The sequence below is a fragment of the Lagenorhynchus albirostris genome, chromosome 18, assembly GCF_949774975.1.
Source record: "Lagenorhynchus albirostris chromosome 18, mLagAlb1.1, whole genome shotgun sequence".
NCBI lineage: Eukaryota > Metazoa > Chordata > Mammalia > Artiodactyla > Delphinidae > Lagenorhynchus > Lagenorhynchus albirostris.
This window is the reverse complement of record NC_083112.1, coordinates 11,163,881-11,181,886: the sequence shown is the minus strand read 5'-3', so window position 1 is coordinate 11,181,886 and position 18,006 is coordinate 11,163,881. Positions and strand designations below refer to the sequence as shown.

General features: G+C 37.4%; 1 protein-coding gene across 1 annotated transcript in view; it reads right to left on the bottom strand.

The window, feature by feature from the left end:
• Positions 1 to 18,006, bottom strand: part of NBEA (neurobeachin) — a 627,916-nt gene that overhangs the window by 416,038 nt on the left and 193,872 nt on the right. Inside the window, exons 23-24 of the mRNA XM_060128644.1 lie at positions 15,920 to 16,137; positions 13,392 to 13,545 (exon numbers count right to left, since the gene is read on the bottom strand). Coding sequence (XP_059984627.1) covers positions 13,392 to 13,545; positions 15,920 to 16,137 — 372 coding nt within the window. The remainder of the gene's footprint in view (positions 1 to 13,391; positions 13,546 to 15,919; positions 16,138 to 18,006) is intronic.

The window sequence follows — 18,006 nt, the reverse complement described above, 5'->3', positions numbered from 1 at the left end:
ATTTTATTAAAAGCAAAAATTCTAAGAGATATTCATTTTATAAATTACATATGATTAAGATTAAATACCAAATAGACTTCTGTTTATTTTTTTCATTAGAGTAACTGCCCAAATAATATATATATATAAATATAGTTCATATATTAGAAATGATGCATACTCTATTTTACAAAATAAGTTATCTTTTCCTAGAAGATGACCAAGGAAACATTTTAATAACTAAACTAACATAATGTCTCTGTAAAAGCCCTAGCTCACTACCAGTTTAAGCAGAAATGACTTAGGAAAATAAACTGAACCAACCTTCTAGAATTTTCATTAAGGAATCATGCTATTTTGTTTCCTAAAATATTTGAAGCCCTTCCTACAGAACAAAATCCCCAGTAATTAATAAGATAATAAAATATTTGAGTGATTCTAACTTAAAAACCACTTTCCCTTGCTAGAAAAGAACTTACTGATACACTAAATGAGGTCGCATGTGAACTAAGACAATTGCATAGATTTTGTACTAAGTTTCAGAGTATTATTAAGAATTATATTCAGTATATTAAAAATTTTTGGATAGAATTAAGTTTCATAATAAAAGTCAACAACTATTCTTATTCTTTGATTTCTGACATTATACGTGAGCATAAATTTCAAAATAAACTATTTTCAAGTAGTACAGGAGAACATATAAAAGCACCCTGAGAATACTAAAATATAATCAGTGTTATGAGATAAACAAAACACAAAGAAAATTAGTAGTTTTCCCAAATGTATTAGCTACATTTTCTAATAATGGTAAGAAAATATAAATTAAAATTAAGTCCTTGTCATCATTTTTTGACATAAAAAGTTCCTCTTCTTTCTCAGGATTATGAAACTATTAGGAAAGCCAGAAATATCAGTCTCTATTATTTTTCTATCAACAGAGAAAATGAAGCCATACGTGACACTGAATGAAATTCTAAACATTCACTGTTCTGGATGGTTGACCAAAATGGTCGACTTAAAATCATTAAATGATTATGCAATTTGTAGTTGATCCATGTTTTGTTTATCTTCATTTTTTTCTCCAATTCCTTGCTTTCATTCATGACCAACTTGAACAATGTATAGAAAATAAATGAGAGGATGCAACTGACTAGTCACAGAAACATTAACTTCAAAACCTCAACAACAGTAACAAAAATAATGCTCCTTCCCCAAATCAAAGACTGGTCAACCTACATACGAAGAGTTCTATTTCTTTCCCCTGACTACTTAAGTTAAAACTATCAGTCTAATTTAGAGACTTGAAACTATGTAATTTATTTTCTATGCTACATAAGATTTTAAATAATCTAGGTAAAACTGAAACTCCAATAAAGTCCTGCTTTTTCAATGAATATTAAATTTGAGGTGACATTATAACACAAATATTTGTATATCTATACTCTTTTTCCTTAAAGTTTCCACTGAAATATTTCCGTACAAGTAAGATAAAACAGCTCAAATTTTCTCACGTGATGCTACTGCAACAGCAATACACAAATGTCATCCTTAGTATGGATTACTGTATTCATATAAGGTCCCAGGGCAGAAAATAAACCACCACTATGCCAATGCCATGGAGAGAACAGACAAGACTACACCATTTTAGTTTTTTGCCAGCAAAATGGATCACGCATAGTAACTAACTTGGTTCAAATATCCTATTTTAAACTTCAGAATTCTGAGTGTGACAGGCTTACTCTATAAATGGGAAGATCATTCCATCATAATACAATTCTGAATAAAAAGTTCCAAAAGGAAGTAAAGGAGGGAAACATTCAGTGAGAGTCATCTCCATCTAGTGACATTACCTAACTTAATTTTCACAAACTCCCTGTGGGATAAGTAAAATTAACACCATTAAAATGAAGAAATTAAGGTTGACATCATTTCTAGTAAGTGGTAAAACCCAGGTTAAAATACACATTTATCCTATGCTAAAACCCATATGCCTTCAATTAAATCATAACTTCAAGAAAAATCGTGTTTGAGTCTCACTGATTACTGGGAAACAAAAGTTTGCTTTCAATGAAAATGAGCAAATTATCTGAGATCCACACTTATACTGAAAAACAGAAAAGACATTTTCCTGGGTTGAGCTTTTAATAGAAATTGTAACGAATACTTAGCATTCTACTTACCTACTCAAAATTAAATACAATTTCAACATTAGACGTGTCAAATGCTAAAAATATTTAGTATGGCTATATGGGAAAAGTTACATATCTTCTAATAAAACATAATGATCACAACCACCAGTGAAATTATGTTAAAAATTAAACTTCAATAAATGTTCATTAGTCAAATGCAAGCTCTTATTTAACAGGAAAAATGAATTTATCTTAAGCTCTAACTATTGAATTTTTAATGGTCAGCAGTAAGTAATGAAGTTTTACTCTATGACATTTGTATTTTATGTGAAAATGGTGCTGTAAGTCAGTGGTCAGCAAACTAGGACCTACAAGTCAAATATAAATAAAGGTTTATTGAAACACACCCACACCTACTCCTCTGTGTTATGATATATGGCTGCTTTTGCAAACAGCAAATTTCAATAGTTAGAGACCATATAGCCCACAAACCCGAAAATATTTACTATATGATCCATACACAGAATAAATTTGTCAACCACTGTATACCATCATTACTCATATTTATTCCGTAAATACATATCTGTATATAATGTATGAATATTCTGAAGAACTCCACAAACCTGAACAAAATTACAGATCACTCAAACATTAGTTTCAAATGTTTCTATCCCTCTTCATATAGGATTGAAATTCTAAAAGCATCTACATGACAATGTTTCCCTTTGGTAATCTGTATATTGCCAGTGTTTCCTTTTTCACTTATTCCATCCAAAATTCTCTTTTGGCTTTTTATATTTTAAATCTAAGTTAAAGAAAGTAACACGACATTGTTAATCAACTATACTCCAATAAACTTTTTTTTTAAACTCTAAGTTAAAAAGCTCCATATCTTCAGTTCTCATTTCTTTCTTTTTCTTTTTTTTTCTTTTTTTTTTTTTGATATGTGGGCCTCTCACTGTTGTGGCCTCTCCTGTCGCGGAGCACAGGCTCTGGACGCGCAGGCTCAGCGGCCACGGCTCACGGACCCAGCCACTCCGCGGCATGTGGGACCTTCCCGGACCGGGGTACAAACCCGTATCCCCTGCATCGGCAGGCGGACTCTCAACCACTGCGCCACCAGGGAAGCCCTCATTTCTTTATCTATTCAACCTCTTCCTTCCTAACTCTTCCCCTCTACTACATTACAATTTTTAGCAAGAATATTATACAATAAAGTAATAGAAGACATTACTCAACAGTTGACACCAACCATGTTTTCTCCCAGTAGGAAGTGGGAGAAAAGGTTCTCGCTATTAGGAAGCAATTTATTCAAACAACGTAAAATTAGCTATGTTGTACAACCAGGTATAGGTACAATCAGCTAATGGACCAAAATAACAGAAATATAGAGACAGAGACAATGAAGAAAAGTTTCTACAATTGAATGAATTCCAAAGTCTGTTGAGAACAGTCTAAGAAATAAGTACCATAGTTTCAAATTCCAAACTGCAGAGATCAAAGCTGCACAGGTAATAATTTTGGCAGTAGAACCTCAAAATGTCAGTATCTTTACTGTATATTCATTATAAAATAAAAAATAAGCAGGGGGGATCGGGAAGATGGCAGAAGAGTAAGACGCGGAGATCACCTTCCTCCCCACAGATACACCAGAAATACATCTACACGTGGAACAACTCCTACAGAACACCTACGGAACGCTGGCAGAAGACCTCAGACCTCCCAAAAGGCAAGAAACCCCCCCACGTACCTGGGTAGGGCAAAAGAAAAAAGAATAAACAGAGACAAAAGGATAGGGACGGGGCCGGCACCAGTGGGAGGGAGCTGTGAAGGAGGAAAGGTTTCCACACACCAGGAAGCCCCTTCGCGGGCGGAGACTGTGGGTGGCGGAGGGGGAAGCGGCGGAGCCGCGGAGGAGAGCACAGCAACAGAGGTGCAGAGGGCAAAGCGGAGACATTCCCGCACAGAGGATCGGTGCCGACCGGCACTCACCAGCCCGAGAGACTTGTCTGCTCACCTGCCGGGGCGGGCTGAGCTGGGAGCGGAGGCTCGGGCTTCGGTGTCGGAGCGCCGGGAGAGGACTGGGGTTGGCGGCGTGAACACAGCCTGCAGGAGGTTAGTGCACCACGGCTAGCCGGGAGGGAGTCCGGGAAAAAGTCTGGACCTGCCGAAGAGGCAAGAGACTTTTTCTTCCCTCTCTGTTTTCTGTTGCGTGAGGAGAGGAAATTAAGAGCGCTGCTTAAAGGAGCTCCAGAGACGGGCGCGAGCCGCGGCTGAAAGCGCGGACCCAAGAGACAAACATGAGACGCTAAGGCTGCTGCTGCCGCCACCAAGAAGCCTGTGTGCGAGCACAGGTCATTATCTACAACCCTCTTCCGGGGAGCCTGTGCAGCCCGCCACTGCCAGGGTCCCGGGATCCAGGGACAACTTCCCCGGGAGAACGCACAGCGCGCTTCAGGCTGATGCAACATCACGCTGGCCTCTGCCGCCGCAGGCCCGCTCCGCACTCCATGACCCTCCCTCCCCCCCCGGCCTGAATGAGCCAGAGTCCCGGAAGCAGCTGCTCCTTTAACCCCGTCCTGTCTGAGTGAAGAACAGATGCCCTCAGGCGACCTACACACAGAGGCAGGGCCAAATCCAAAGCTGAGCCCCTGGGAGCTGTGAGAACAAAGAAGAGAAAGGGAAATCTCTCCCAGCAGCCTCAGTAGCAGCAGATTAAAGCTCCACAATCAAGTTGATGAACCTGCATCTGTGGAATACATGAATAGACAAGGAATCATCCCAAATTGAGGAGGTGGACTTTGAGAGCACGATTTATGATTTTTTTCCCCTTTTCCTCTTTTTGTGAGTGTGTATGCGTATGCTTCTGTGTGATATTCTGTCTGTATAGCTTTGCTTCCACCATTTGTCCTAGGGTTCTATCCGTCTGTTTTTTTTTTTCATCTTTTTGAAAACAATTTTTTTTCTTATTAATTATTTTTTATTTTATTTTATTTTATATTACCTTCTTTCTTTCTTTTCTTCCGTCACTCCTCCCTCCCTCCCTCCCGCCTTTCTTTCTTCTTTCTTCCTTCCTTCGTTTCTTTCTTTCTTTCTTTTTTTCTTTTTCTACTTTTTCTCCCTTTTATTCTGAGCCGTGTGGATTGAAGGCTCTTGGTGCTGCAGCCAGGAATCACTGCTGTGCCTCTGAGGTGGGAGAGCCAACTTCAGGATACTGGCCCACATGAGACCTCCCAGCTCCACATAATATCAAATGGCAAAAATCTCCCAGAGATCTCCATTTCAACACCAGCACCCAGCTTCACTCAACGACCAGCAAGCTACAGTGCTGCACACCCTATGCCAAACAACTAGCAAGACAGGAACACAACCCCACCCATTAGCCGAGAGGCTGCCTAAAATCATAATAAGGCCACAGACACCCCAAAACACACCACCAGAAGTGGACCTGCCCACCAGAAAGACAAGATCCAGCCTCATCCACCAGAACACAGGCACTAGTCCCCTCCACCAGGAAGCCTACACAACCCACTGAACCAACTTTAGCCACTGGGGACAGACACCCAAAACAATGGGAACTACAAACCTGCAGCCTGCAAAAAGGAGACCCCACACACAGTAAGATAAGCAAAATGAGCAGACAGAAAAACACACAGCAGATGAAGGAGCAAGATAAAAACCCACCAGACCTAACAAATGAAGAGGAAATAGGCAGTCTACCTGAAAAAGAATTCAGAATACTGATAGTAAAGATGATCCAAAATCTTGGAAATAGAATAGACAAAATGCAAGAAACATTTAACAAGGACCTAGAAGGACTAAAGATGAAACAAACAATGATGAACAACACAATAAATGAAATTAAAAATACTCTAGATGGGATCAATAGCAGAATAACTGAGGCAGAAGAACGGATAAGTGACCTGGAAGATAAAATAGTGGAAATAACTACTGCAGAGCAGAAAAAAGAATGAAAAGAACTAAGGACAGTCTCAGAGACCTCTGGGACAACATTAAATGTACCAACATTTGAATTATAGGGGTTCCAGAAGAAGAAGAGAAAAAGAAAGGGACTGAGGAAATATTTGAAGAGATTATAGTTGAAAACTTCCCTAATATGGGAAAGAAAATAGTTAATCCAGTCCAGGAAGCACAGAGAGTCTCATACAGGATAAATCCAAGGAGAAACACGCCAAGACACATATTAATCAAACTGTCAAAAATTAAATACAGGGCTTCCCTGGTGGCACAGCGGTTGGGAGTCTGCCTGCCGATGCAGGGGATGCGGGTTCGTGCCCCGGTCCGGGAAGATCTCACGTGCCGTGGAGCGGCTGGGCCCATGGGCCATGGCCGCTGAGCCTGCGCGTCCAGAGTCTGTGCTCCGCAACGGGAGAGGCCACAGCAGTGAGAGGCCCACGTACCGCAAAAAAAAAAAAAAAAAAAAAAAAAAAATTAAATACAAAGAAAACATATTAAAAGCAGCAAGGGAAAAACAACAAATAACACACAAGGGAATCCCCATAAGGTTAACAGCTGATCTTTCAGCAGAAACTCTGCAAGCCAGAAGGGACTGGCAGGACATATTTAAAGTGATGAAGGAGAAAAACCTGCAACCAAGATTACTCTACCCAGCAAGGATCTCATTCAGATTTGACGGAGAAATTAAAACCTTTACAGACAAGCAAAAGCTGAGAGAGTTCAGCACCACCAAACCAGCTTTACAACAAATGCTGAAGGAACTTCTCTAGGCAAGAAACACAAGAGAAGCTAAAGACCTACAATAACGAACCCAAAACAATTAAGAAAATGGGAATAGGAACATATATATCAATAATTACCTTAAACGTAAATCGACTAAATGCTCCCACCAAAAGACACAGACTCGCTGAATAGATACAAAAACAAGACCCATATATATGCTGTTTACAAGAGACCCACTTCAGACCTAGAGACACATACAGACTGAAAGTAAGGGGATGGACAAAGGTATTCCATGCAAATGGAAACCAAAAGAAAGCTGGAGTCGCAATTCTCATATCAGACAAAATAGACTTTAAAATAAAGACTATTTCAAGAGACAAAGAAGGACACTACAAAATGATCAAGGGATCAATCCAAGAAGAAGATCTAACAATTGTAAACATTTATGCACCCAAATTAGGAGCACTTCAATACATAAGGCAAATACTAACAGCCATTAATCGACACTAACACATTCACAGTAGGGGACTTTAACACCCCACTTTCACCAATGGACAGATCATCCAAAATGAAAATAAATAAGGAAACACAAGCTTTAAATGATACATTAAACAAGATGGACTTAATTGATATTTAGAGGACATTCCATCCAAAACAACAGAATACACATTTTTTTCAAGTGCTCATGGAACATGCTCCAGGATAGATCATATCTTGGGTCACAAGTCAAGCCTTGGTAAATTTAAGAAAACTGAAATCGTATCAAGTATCCTTTCCGACCACAATGCTATGAGACTAGATATCAATTACAGGAAAAGATCTGTAAAAAATACAAACACATGGAGGCTAAACAATACATTACTTAGTAACGAAGTGATCAGTGAAGAAATCAAAGAGGAAATCAAAAAATTCCAAAAAACAAATGACAATGGAGACACGATGACCCAAAACCTATGGGATGCAGCGAAAGCAGTTCTAAGAGGGAAGTTTATAGCAATACAATCCTACCTTAAGAAACAGGAAGCATCTCGAATAAACAACCTAACCTTGCACCTAAAGCAATTAGAGAAAGAAGAACAAAAAAAACCCAAAGTTAGCAGAAGGAAAGAAATAATAAAAATCAGATCAAAAATAAATGAAAAAGAAATGAAGGAAATGATAGCAAGATCAATAAAACAAAAAGCTGGTTCTCTGAGAAGATAAACAAAATTGATAAACCATTAGCCAGACTCATCAAGAAAAAAAGGGAGAAGACTCAAATCAATAGAATTAGAAATGAAAAAGGAGAAGTAACAACTGACATTGCAGGAATACATAAGAACATGGGAGATTACTACAAGCAACTCTATGCCAATAAAATGGACAACCTGGAAGAAATGGACAAATTCTTAGAAATGCACAACCTGCCAAGACTGAATCAGGAAGAAATAGAAAATATGAACAGACCAATCACAAGCACTGAAATTGAAACTGTGATTCAGAATCTTCCAACAAACAAAAGCCCAGGACCAGATGGCTTCACAGGCGAATTCTATCAAACATTTAGAGAAGACGTAACACCTATCCTTCACAAACTCTTCCAAAATACAGCAGAGGGAGGAACACTCCCAAACTCATTCTACAAGGCCACTATCACCCTGATACCAAAACCAGACAAGGACGTCACAAAGAGAGAAAACTACAGGCCAATATCACTGATGAACATAGATGTAAAAATCCTCAACAAAATACTAGCAAACAGAATCCAACAGCACATTAAAAGGATCATACACCAGGCTTCCCTGGTGGTGCAGCGGTTGAAAATCCGCCTGTCGATGCAGGGGACACCGGTTCGTGCCCCAGTCCGGGAAGATCCGACATGCCGCGGAGCGGCTGGGCCCGTGAGCCATGGCCCCTGAGCCTGCACGTCCAGAGCTTGTGCTCCGCAATGGGAGAGGCCACAACAGTGAGAGGCCCGCGTACCGCAAAAAAAAAAAAAAAAAAAAAAAAGGATCATATACCAGCATCAAGTGGGGTTTATTCCAGGAATGCAAGGATTCTTCAATATACACAAATCAATCAACATGATACACCATATTAACAAATTGAAGGAGAAAAACCATATGATCATCTCAATAGACGCAGAGAAAGCTTTCAACAAAATTCAACACCCATTTATGATAAAAACCCTGCAGAAAGTAGGCATAGAGGGAACTTTCCTCAACATAATAAAGGCCATATATGACAAACCCACAGCCAACATCGTCCTCAATGGTGAAAAACTGAAAGCATTTCCACTAAGATCAGAAACAAGACAAGGCTGCCCACTCTCACCACTCTTATTCAACATAGTTTTGGAAGTTTTAGTCACAGCAGAGAAGAAAAGGAAATAAAAGGAATCCATATCAGAAAAGAAGTAGTAAAGCTGTCACTGCATATGACATGATACTATACATAGAGAATCCTAATGATGCTACCAGAAAACTACTAGAGCTAATCAATGAATTTGGTAAAGTAGCAGGATATAAAATGAATGCACAGAAATCTCTGGCATTCCTAAACACTAAGGATGAAAAATCTGAAAGTGAAATCAGAAAACACTCCCATTTACCATTGCAACAAAAAGAATAAAATATCTAGAAATAGGGCTTCCCTGGTGGCACAGTGGTTGAGAGTTCGCCTGCCAATGCAGGGGACATGGGTTCGTGCCCCGGTCCGGGAAGATCCCACATGCCGTGGAACGTCTGGGCCCGTGAGCCATGGCCGCTGAGTGGGCGCGTCCGGAGCCTGTGCTCCGCAATGGGAGAGGCCACAACAGTGAGAGACCCACATACCAAAAAAAAAATATATATATATCTAGGAATAAACCTACCTAAGGAGTCAAAAGACCTGTATGCAGAAAATTATAAGACACTGATGAAAGAAATTAAAGATGATACAAATAGATGGAGAGATATACCATGTTCTTGGATTGGAAGAATCAACATTGTGAAAATGACTCTACTACCCAAAGCAATCTACAGATTCAATGCAATCCCTATCAAACTACCACTGGCATTTTTCACAGAACTAGAACAAAAAATTTCACAATTTCCATGGAAACACAAAAGACCCCGAATAGCCAAAGCAATCTTGAGAACGAAAAACGGAGCTGGAGGAATCAGGCTCCCTGACTTCAGACTATACTACAGAGCTACAGTAATCAAGACAGTATGGTACTGGCACAAAAACAGAAAGATAGATCAATGGAAAAGGATAGAAAGCCCAGGGTTAAACCCACACACATATGGTCACCTTATCTTTGATAACGGAGGCAGGAATGTACAGTGGAGAAAGGACAGCCTCTTCAATAAGTGGTGCTAGGAAAACTGGACAGATACATGTAAAAGTATGAGATTAGATCACTCCCTAACACCATACACAAAAATAAGCTCAAAATGGATTAAAGACCTAAATGTAAGGCCAGAAACTATCAAACTCTTAGAGGAAAACATAGGCAGAACACTCTATGACATAAATCACAGCAAGATGCTTTTTGACCCACCTCTTAGAGAAATGGAAATAAAAACAAAAATAAACAAATGGGACCTAATGAAACTTCAAAGCTTTTGCACAGCAAAGGAAACCATAAACTAAACCAAAAGACAACCCTCAGAATGGGAGAAAATATTTGCAAATGAAGCAACTGACAAAGCATTAATCTCCGATATTTACAAGCAGCTCATGCAGCTCAATAACAAAAAAACAAACAACCCAATCCAAAAATGGGCAGAAGACCTAAATAGACATTTCTCCAAAGAAGATATATAGACTGCCAACAAACACATGAAAGAATGCTCAACATCATTAATCATTAGAGAAATGCAAATCAAAACTACAATGAGATATCATGTCACACCAGTCAGAATGGCCATCTTCAAAAAATCTAGAAACAATAAATGCTGGAGAGGGTGTGGAGAAAAGGGAACACTCTTGCACCGCTGGTGGAAATGTAAATTGATACAGCCACTGTGGAGAACAGTATGGAGGTTCCTTAAAAAACTACAAATAGAACTACCATATGACCCAGCAATCCCACTACTGGGCATATACCCTGAGAAAACCATAATTCAAAACGAGTCATGTACCAAAATGTTCATTGCAGATCTATTTACAATAGCCCGGAGATGGAAACAACCTAAGTGTCCATCATCGGATGAATGGATAAAGAAGATGTGGTACATATATAGAATGGAGTATTACTCAGCCATAAAAAGAAACAAAAGTGAGCTATTTGTAATGAGGTGGATGGACCTAGAGTCTGTCATACAGAGTGAAGTAAGTCAGAAAGAGAAAGACAAATACCATATGCTAACACATATGTATGGAATTTAAGAAAAAAAATGTCATGAAGAGCCTAGGGGTAAGACAGGAATAAAGACACAGACCTACTACAGAATGGACTTGAGGATATGGGGAGGGGGAAGGGTAAGCCGGGACGAAGTGAGAGAGTGGCATGGACATATATACACAACCAAATGTAAAACAGATAGCTAGTGGGAAGCAGCCGCATAGCACAGGGAGATCAGCTCGGTGCTTTGTGACCACCTAGTGGGGTGGGATAGGGAGGGTGGGAGGGAGGGAGACGCAAGAGGGAAGAGATGGGAACATATGTATATGTATAACTGATTCACTTTGTTATAAAGCAGAAACTAACACACCATTGTAAAGCAATTATACTCCAATAAAGATGTAAAAAAAAAAAAGCAAATTGGGGTAGTGACATATTATTTAAATCATATTGTTTATTGAAACTTCATTAATTATTTTCTCTATTTTGATAGAGATCTAGTTTAAAATGTGGAAGACTAGTAATGTGAATATTTCAAATCTATACAAATTTTTATGTCTACTGCTAATTTTTTTATAAAGGTCATTTTTGTTCTACAGAAAATTTTAAAACAATATTATATTTTAAAGTAAATTTCAGTATAACATTTTAAAATTTCCTGACAACAAATGTTAATTTATAAGACATAAAAAAATTTATAGGATGAAGAAAAATGCCAGGATGAATCATTAAGTCACTCTTCAATGCATAGAAGAGGGAAAAAACAAAACAAAGCCTCTTCCTGCCTCAATATTAGAATGTATTTTTAACATCACATATAACTCTCAATTTATCAGAATTTGGTATAAATCATAGAGGAAATCAGAGATTAAAGAGAAGGGATGGTATGTTAATCTCACAGGATACCTGCACTCTTCACACACCATCAACTACTTTTCTTCCTGATTCAATTTCTTTGGTCAGCTGCTGATTTCAAGAAGGCCCTAATTAGGACCTGTTCTGCTGCACTCCCTGCTGAACTAGCCTTCTTGCCTTTGGAGACCCGAATAAATTCATGGATGAAATAGAAGTATATGTGCCTGTGAGGGGGAGGTGTGCTGAGGATACATTCTTTTTGCTGCCAATACTTAAGTTTCAGTGCTGCTCTAGGGGTGGTGGCAAAGGGACAGTGAGAAAAAGAGTCATGTAGAGAAAACTTGTTAATGATGAAATAAAGCCAGAGATCAATTTGGAAACACTGTCTCATCAAGTAAAACACATCTTAATAAAACAGCAAGTTTCTCTCTGGAAAAAGGATATATTTGGGGCTAATGGATGAGCTTCCAATGTGGTAGCAAGAACACAGGTAATATGAGAAGCAGAATTCTATATTCTTTCCCATCTGAGCAATTAGCTATAGAGTCTGTTTTTTTAAAAATATGAATCAGAGATATTTTTTAAAAGACAGCTAAAATATAGTTATTTATCTATTATATTTTAAATAACATAAGTAACATTATTTCAAACTTATATTAATACATTTCAATGTTTTATTAGAGAAAGTCTATATTTTTAAAAAATAAATGTTGAACCAGTAAATCATGTCACATGAAAATTCTAAAAGATGCCTTATGGCTAACATAAAGTTTTTTGAGGTTTTTAAGGATTATGAAATTTTTCAGGTACAGAAAAAAATGTCATTTATACTTTTTCTATCTGAGGTACCTAAGTTTTAAATAAGAAACACTCTAAGAATTCAATCATTTGATTCTCTTTTTGAAGCAAATTACTGGCTTCAAGATTAAATCTCAGAGATCAGAAGTATAATACTCCTATATATCATTTAAAATAATATTAAGTTTAAAAGTAATATTTCAAGCAAGTCATGAGACTGAATGTCTAAAGATGACTTTTTCTATATTTAGATTCGACTCTAATTATCATACAATAAACATGTACTTGTATTTAGAACTTCAAGATTTACAGAACAAAGATTTTAACAGTTTATTATAATGTAGATTTGGAGAGAGAAACAATATATAGAAAATAAAGCTAAATCATTCATAGTTATTGCTCTTCCTAAGGCATGTTCATCAGAATTACCAGAGAAATATGTTCATAAATGCACACAGCTGGAACCCAAGACTGACAATTAAAAGAGGTGAGAATACAAATATATATAATTTTAAATTATATGGTTAAAAAGTTTCCTTGTTTATAGTATAGAACACCACTGACACACTCTAGTAATGTAATTATAAAACATAACCACTAGATGGAGGCAAAGTACTTACAGTTGGTGATGTTGCAGCAGAGAGCAAAGGTAAAATTCCTCCACAAGCAATGATGATGTTGTCTACCATTTGGGAAATGAGGTGAATTGTGTTATGTACAAAAATAATATTTTCATTGCTATTGACAAAATCCATTACAGACTTTGTGGAATGGCTAAAATGGCAGAAAAACAAAGCAGAAATGAACATTTCTTTGGCTTAAGAATAAGAAGTTTAGATTTTATTTATAATGCCATTTTTAAAGTGAAAAATAAGAGCTAGACAAATTTAAAATGGAGTTATTAGAAAAGAAAATAACTTACAATTGAGATGTCATATTACCAAAAACTTAGCATTCATTTCAGCATGGATTTTTTGTGTGTCCAAGTATAATAATTTATTATTTTGTTTCTGCTTTTAAAATACAGTGCATTAACTTGATTCAAAGACATATGACTAGGTCAATGAATTTGGCTAAAAAAATTTATTTTTGCCAAAGCTTGTTGTTTGGTACTGAAAGGCAGAACAAGTGAATAGTTAGCTGACAATTTGTTGTATCACCATACTGCAGCTCCGGCTTTGACCAGCTGTACTGAAAATGTATACTGCTAGCCACAGAAGTGATACGATAGGGGAGTATAAATGAGTCAGTAAAATTCAAGTACTTACTGAATAAAAAAAGGAAAAAAGACCTCAAAGGTCAGCAGTGCAGCTCTGCCATACAAAACATTCGCTATAGATTCTCAGAGAAATACACTGCTTTAGTTTGGTATCCGTCAAGAATATGAACTATTCTCTAACAGAACAGAAAGAGATTACTCCACGATCAAATTTAAGTCAATGATTCTCACCTTTTAAGAACTGCAAAATATCATCTAATATAACTTAGATCTCAGGATGTTTTCTCTTGTCCTAAAAATTAAAGTACTATCTATCTTTTACATTTTTTTAAATTATGTAAAATTCTGTCCGGGAAATTTTATGAGAGTCCATGAAAGAAAACACAGAAAGACACACACAGTATAAAGGGACGGATAGTTGAGTATCATTCATTTGGGGGATACTAACATGGCAATTAGTAAATTACACTGTATCTCTCCATACACTGATACTCATGTTAGTAGTAACGTATTTCATGGTATTCCAGTCTCCTTATTTACCATCCCTAGGTAACTTAGCATATAACATTAGCAATGGAAAGACCATTGTTTCTATCACATAAGTAGACTAAGGACAAACTGACCAAATAAAAGCAGAACTAAAAACTTTCTATGGCAGACACTGATTGCTTGCATGATAGTTATTCCTTATTCCCTGCTAACACAATCTAGATTTTGTTCTATTATTGAGCTACATCTGGTACAGGAAAGACTGGCTTCACCACAGCTACTAGGTTGGTAACCAGTATTGCTCCATGGAGGCCAATCATTATAATCCCATTCCCTTTTGCTGGTGACTCAGAGAATAGCATATGATCCTACTGACACATGAGACATAAGAAGGAAATTTCTTGAGGGGCTTCTGTTAGAAAAAAGAGAAGAAGAAGAAGAGAATAAGAGGAAGAGGAGAAGAAGAAAGAGGAGAGAGAGGAGGAGGGAGAGAGAGAGACAAGGAAACGGAGGAAGGAAGAAGGGGGTGAAGGAGGAAGAAGAGTCCTGCCCTCTAGTTGGGGTAAGTTTCCTATGTTGACTTGATTCTGGGAGCTGAAGCAGCCACCTTGAATCTCAAAAGGATAACTAGGAGAAGCAGAGAAACTCACTTAAGTCCACTGTTAAGAAACTCACTCATAGTCCATTGTGCCACTGATTGTTCAAGTCACTGATGGTGGGGTACTGTTACTGACAGACATCAACTACCTAATTTATCTGCATGAACACATGACACTCTCATAACTGATTAATTTGTTGCATATTTGCTATTAGAAAATTAAATTGAAATTGAGGCAAGGTAATTTTAAAATTTATGCAGACTTTGTTTTCTTTCTTGAAACTTATTCAATTTATTTGAACTGAAAAAATAAAACAACTGAACAGTTTTCTTCACTGTTTTCCTTAAATGATTATATTTGAAATGATATCCACTTACCACGTAAATGGTATAAGCTCTAAAAATAGATGTCTAAGCTGATTTTAAATTTTATTTTAGCGCTATGTGTTAAATCTTATCACCAAGAATAAATGTAGTACGTGGTATTAATTTTAACAGGGAAAGATAGAAATGTAGAAATTTATTTGAACCAGTACTGAACCTTTTCTTGGTTAAAACTCTTTTTTATAATAACCTGGCAATGCCAATTTCAAAAATTGGCTAATTAACTGTCTTAAGCCTAAATTCTTGGTTAGCCTTTAATTTGACCCACCCCGGGACTTATAATCATTATGAAAATATTTATGTTTATATAAAAATGTTCAAGTTGGATTATTTTTAATAAATTTAATTTGTGAGTTTTTAATGATATAATTCGCTACTAATCAGTCGATGCCACCAATTTTAAGATATTCATTTTTCAACTGGAATTAGTCTTATTTATAGAAAAGAAGTATTTCTACCTCCTCCAAACATGTACATCTGTTTCTAGTGCAAATAGCAAATCGGTGAGCAGTCGCTGGTGCATTGGAGACCATTTAAACTCAGGAATACGAAACATTGTAGTTCGTGGACCTGGGCTGAACTGGCGCCGCTGTTCCTCAGTCATTGGCATTCCTCGAAATCCTAAATCAACTCGGAGATCTCTGTCTTGTTGTGTGATAGACCGACCCTGAACAGCCTGGAGACAGAAAAGGGGAACACTTGTAGAGTGAAAAAGAAACACCTGATTTCAAAATGAAAATAGTAAGTACAGTTAAGTGAGTAAAGCTTTTGCATATGACTTTAGTAGGTTAGTATATTTTACATTTATTATTCACCTGGTGATTCCCTGCACAGGAACCTTTCTGAGAAGAAAAGGCTATTATTATTATTTTTATTTTGCTGCCTCAGAAACTAGGCAAGGTAACCTAATACTTAAGTTTAACACCAAAGTTCACATTGAAAACCAGATCCTCTCTAGCCCTCTTTATGAGTCTTTACATTAGACCACATTTCTTCCTTATAAAAGTGAGCCTATACTCAAAGTGAAGAATACTGGGTATATGTCATCAACTAATTGTAATTAGAAACACAAGATTAAAAGAAATATTACTTGTACAGATGCAAGTTAACTTCAAAGTCTATTTCACTCAAAATACTTCGATTTAGAAAAATAAATGCCTTTTCTACGTTAGAAAACCAGATAAATGCCTGTGAACTTTGAGTGAAAACCAGGCAAGCCTAGAGATTATTATGCTCAGTAAACAATGCACCATGCTTTCCTTTATTTTAAACCTGGACTTAATTCAGTATTTCCATCCCCCGCCAATTATCACTGTAACACAACTGCCACAAAAATGGAAATGGCAGTATTTAGTAGAGAAAAAAATATATATCTTTTCCACACACAGAATATATTTTCAACGATTCTGAGTACAAAGACACTAGTGAGGTATGGTTTACTCTCTGTAACCTAACTCTAATGGACACATGTTAAATGATTCTTTGATGACATTAAAAGGTGAATGGAGGGCTTCCCTGGTGGCGCCGTGGTTGAGAGTCCGCCTGCCGATGCAGGGGACACGGGTTCGTGCCCCGGTCCGGGAAGATCCCACATGCCGCGGAGCGGCTGGGCCCGTGAGCCATGGCCGCTGGGGCTGCGTGTCTGGAGCCTGCGCTCCGCAACGGGAGAAGCCACAACAGTGAGAGGCCCGCGTACCACAAAAAAAAAAAAAAAGGTGAATGGAAAACCGAGGCAACAACAAAAAAAAACAAGTCATGAAGGGTAAAAGTTTTCTTCAGTTCTTAACCATAAGGTATTATCTAGTCTAGAAAATAAGTATAAACTCAGTGCTCAACAATTAAAATTCATATCAGAAAACATCATCTGTTTTTAGCTTTAGTATGGTGAGGCCCAAACTGCAGCACTAACATTTATTTCCTCACCACCAAGCCTGAGAATCTCTAATTTTCTCATATGAATCCCTATCCATGTGGCTATAAAGAAAATTCTCACTGTTAATAATTCCAAATTTTCTCAGCCATATTACCTACCTCACAGGGTTGTTGTGAGTATTAAATCTGATAACATATAGCACAGTGCCTGGAACATAGTAGGCACTTGATAAATAACAGTTCCCTTTTCCCTTCCCCTTCATTTCATTTATCAGTTCAATCTGGGCTCCAAGTCCTCTTTTCTATAATCCACAGAACAGGGTTGGGCCTGAAGCTCAAAAGGTTAAAATTAATCAAGTATTCAGAATGAAGATCTCGAATACAAATGTGTAAATGTAGTCACAGAGCCATAAAATGTTCAAACTGGTAGAGACCTTAAAGGTCATATTTCAATCTGGTACAACCTCTTGCACTGTATGAGAAAATTCAGGCCCGGAGAGGTTGAGCAAAGTTACACAGACAGAATGTGGCAGAGTTGGATATATGATTCAGGTATTTTAAATTTCTTTTATACATAGAACCATACTACTCAATTCCATAAATTATTATGCTATCATAATTAAATATAAACATGGTGTGACTGGTAAGAAATTACTCTGCTTTGGTGCTAACA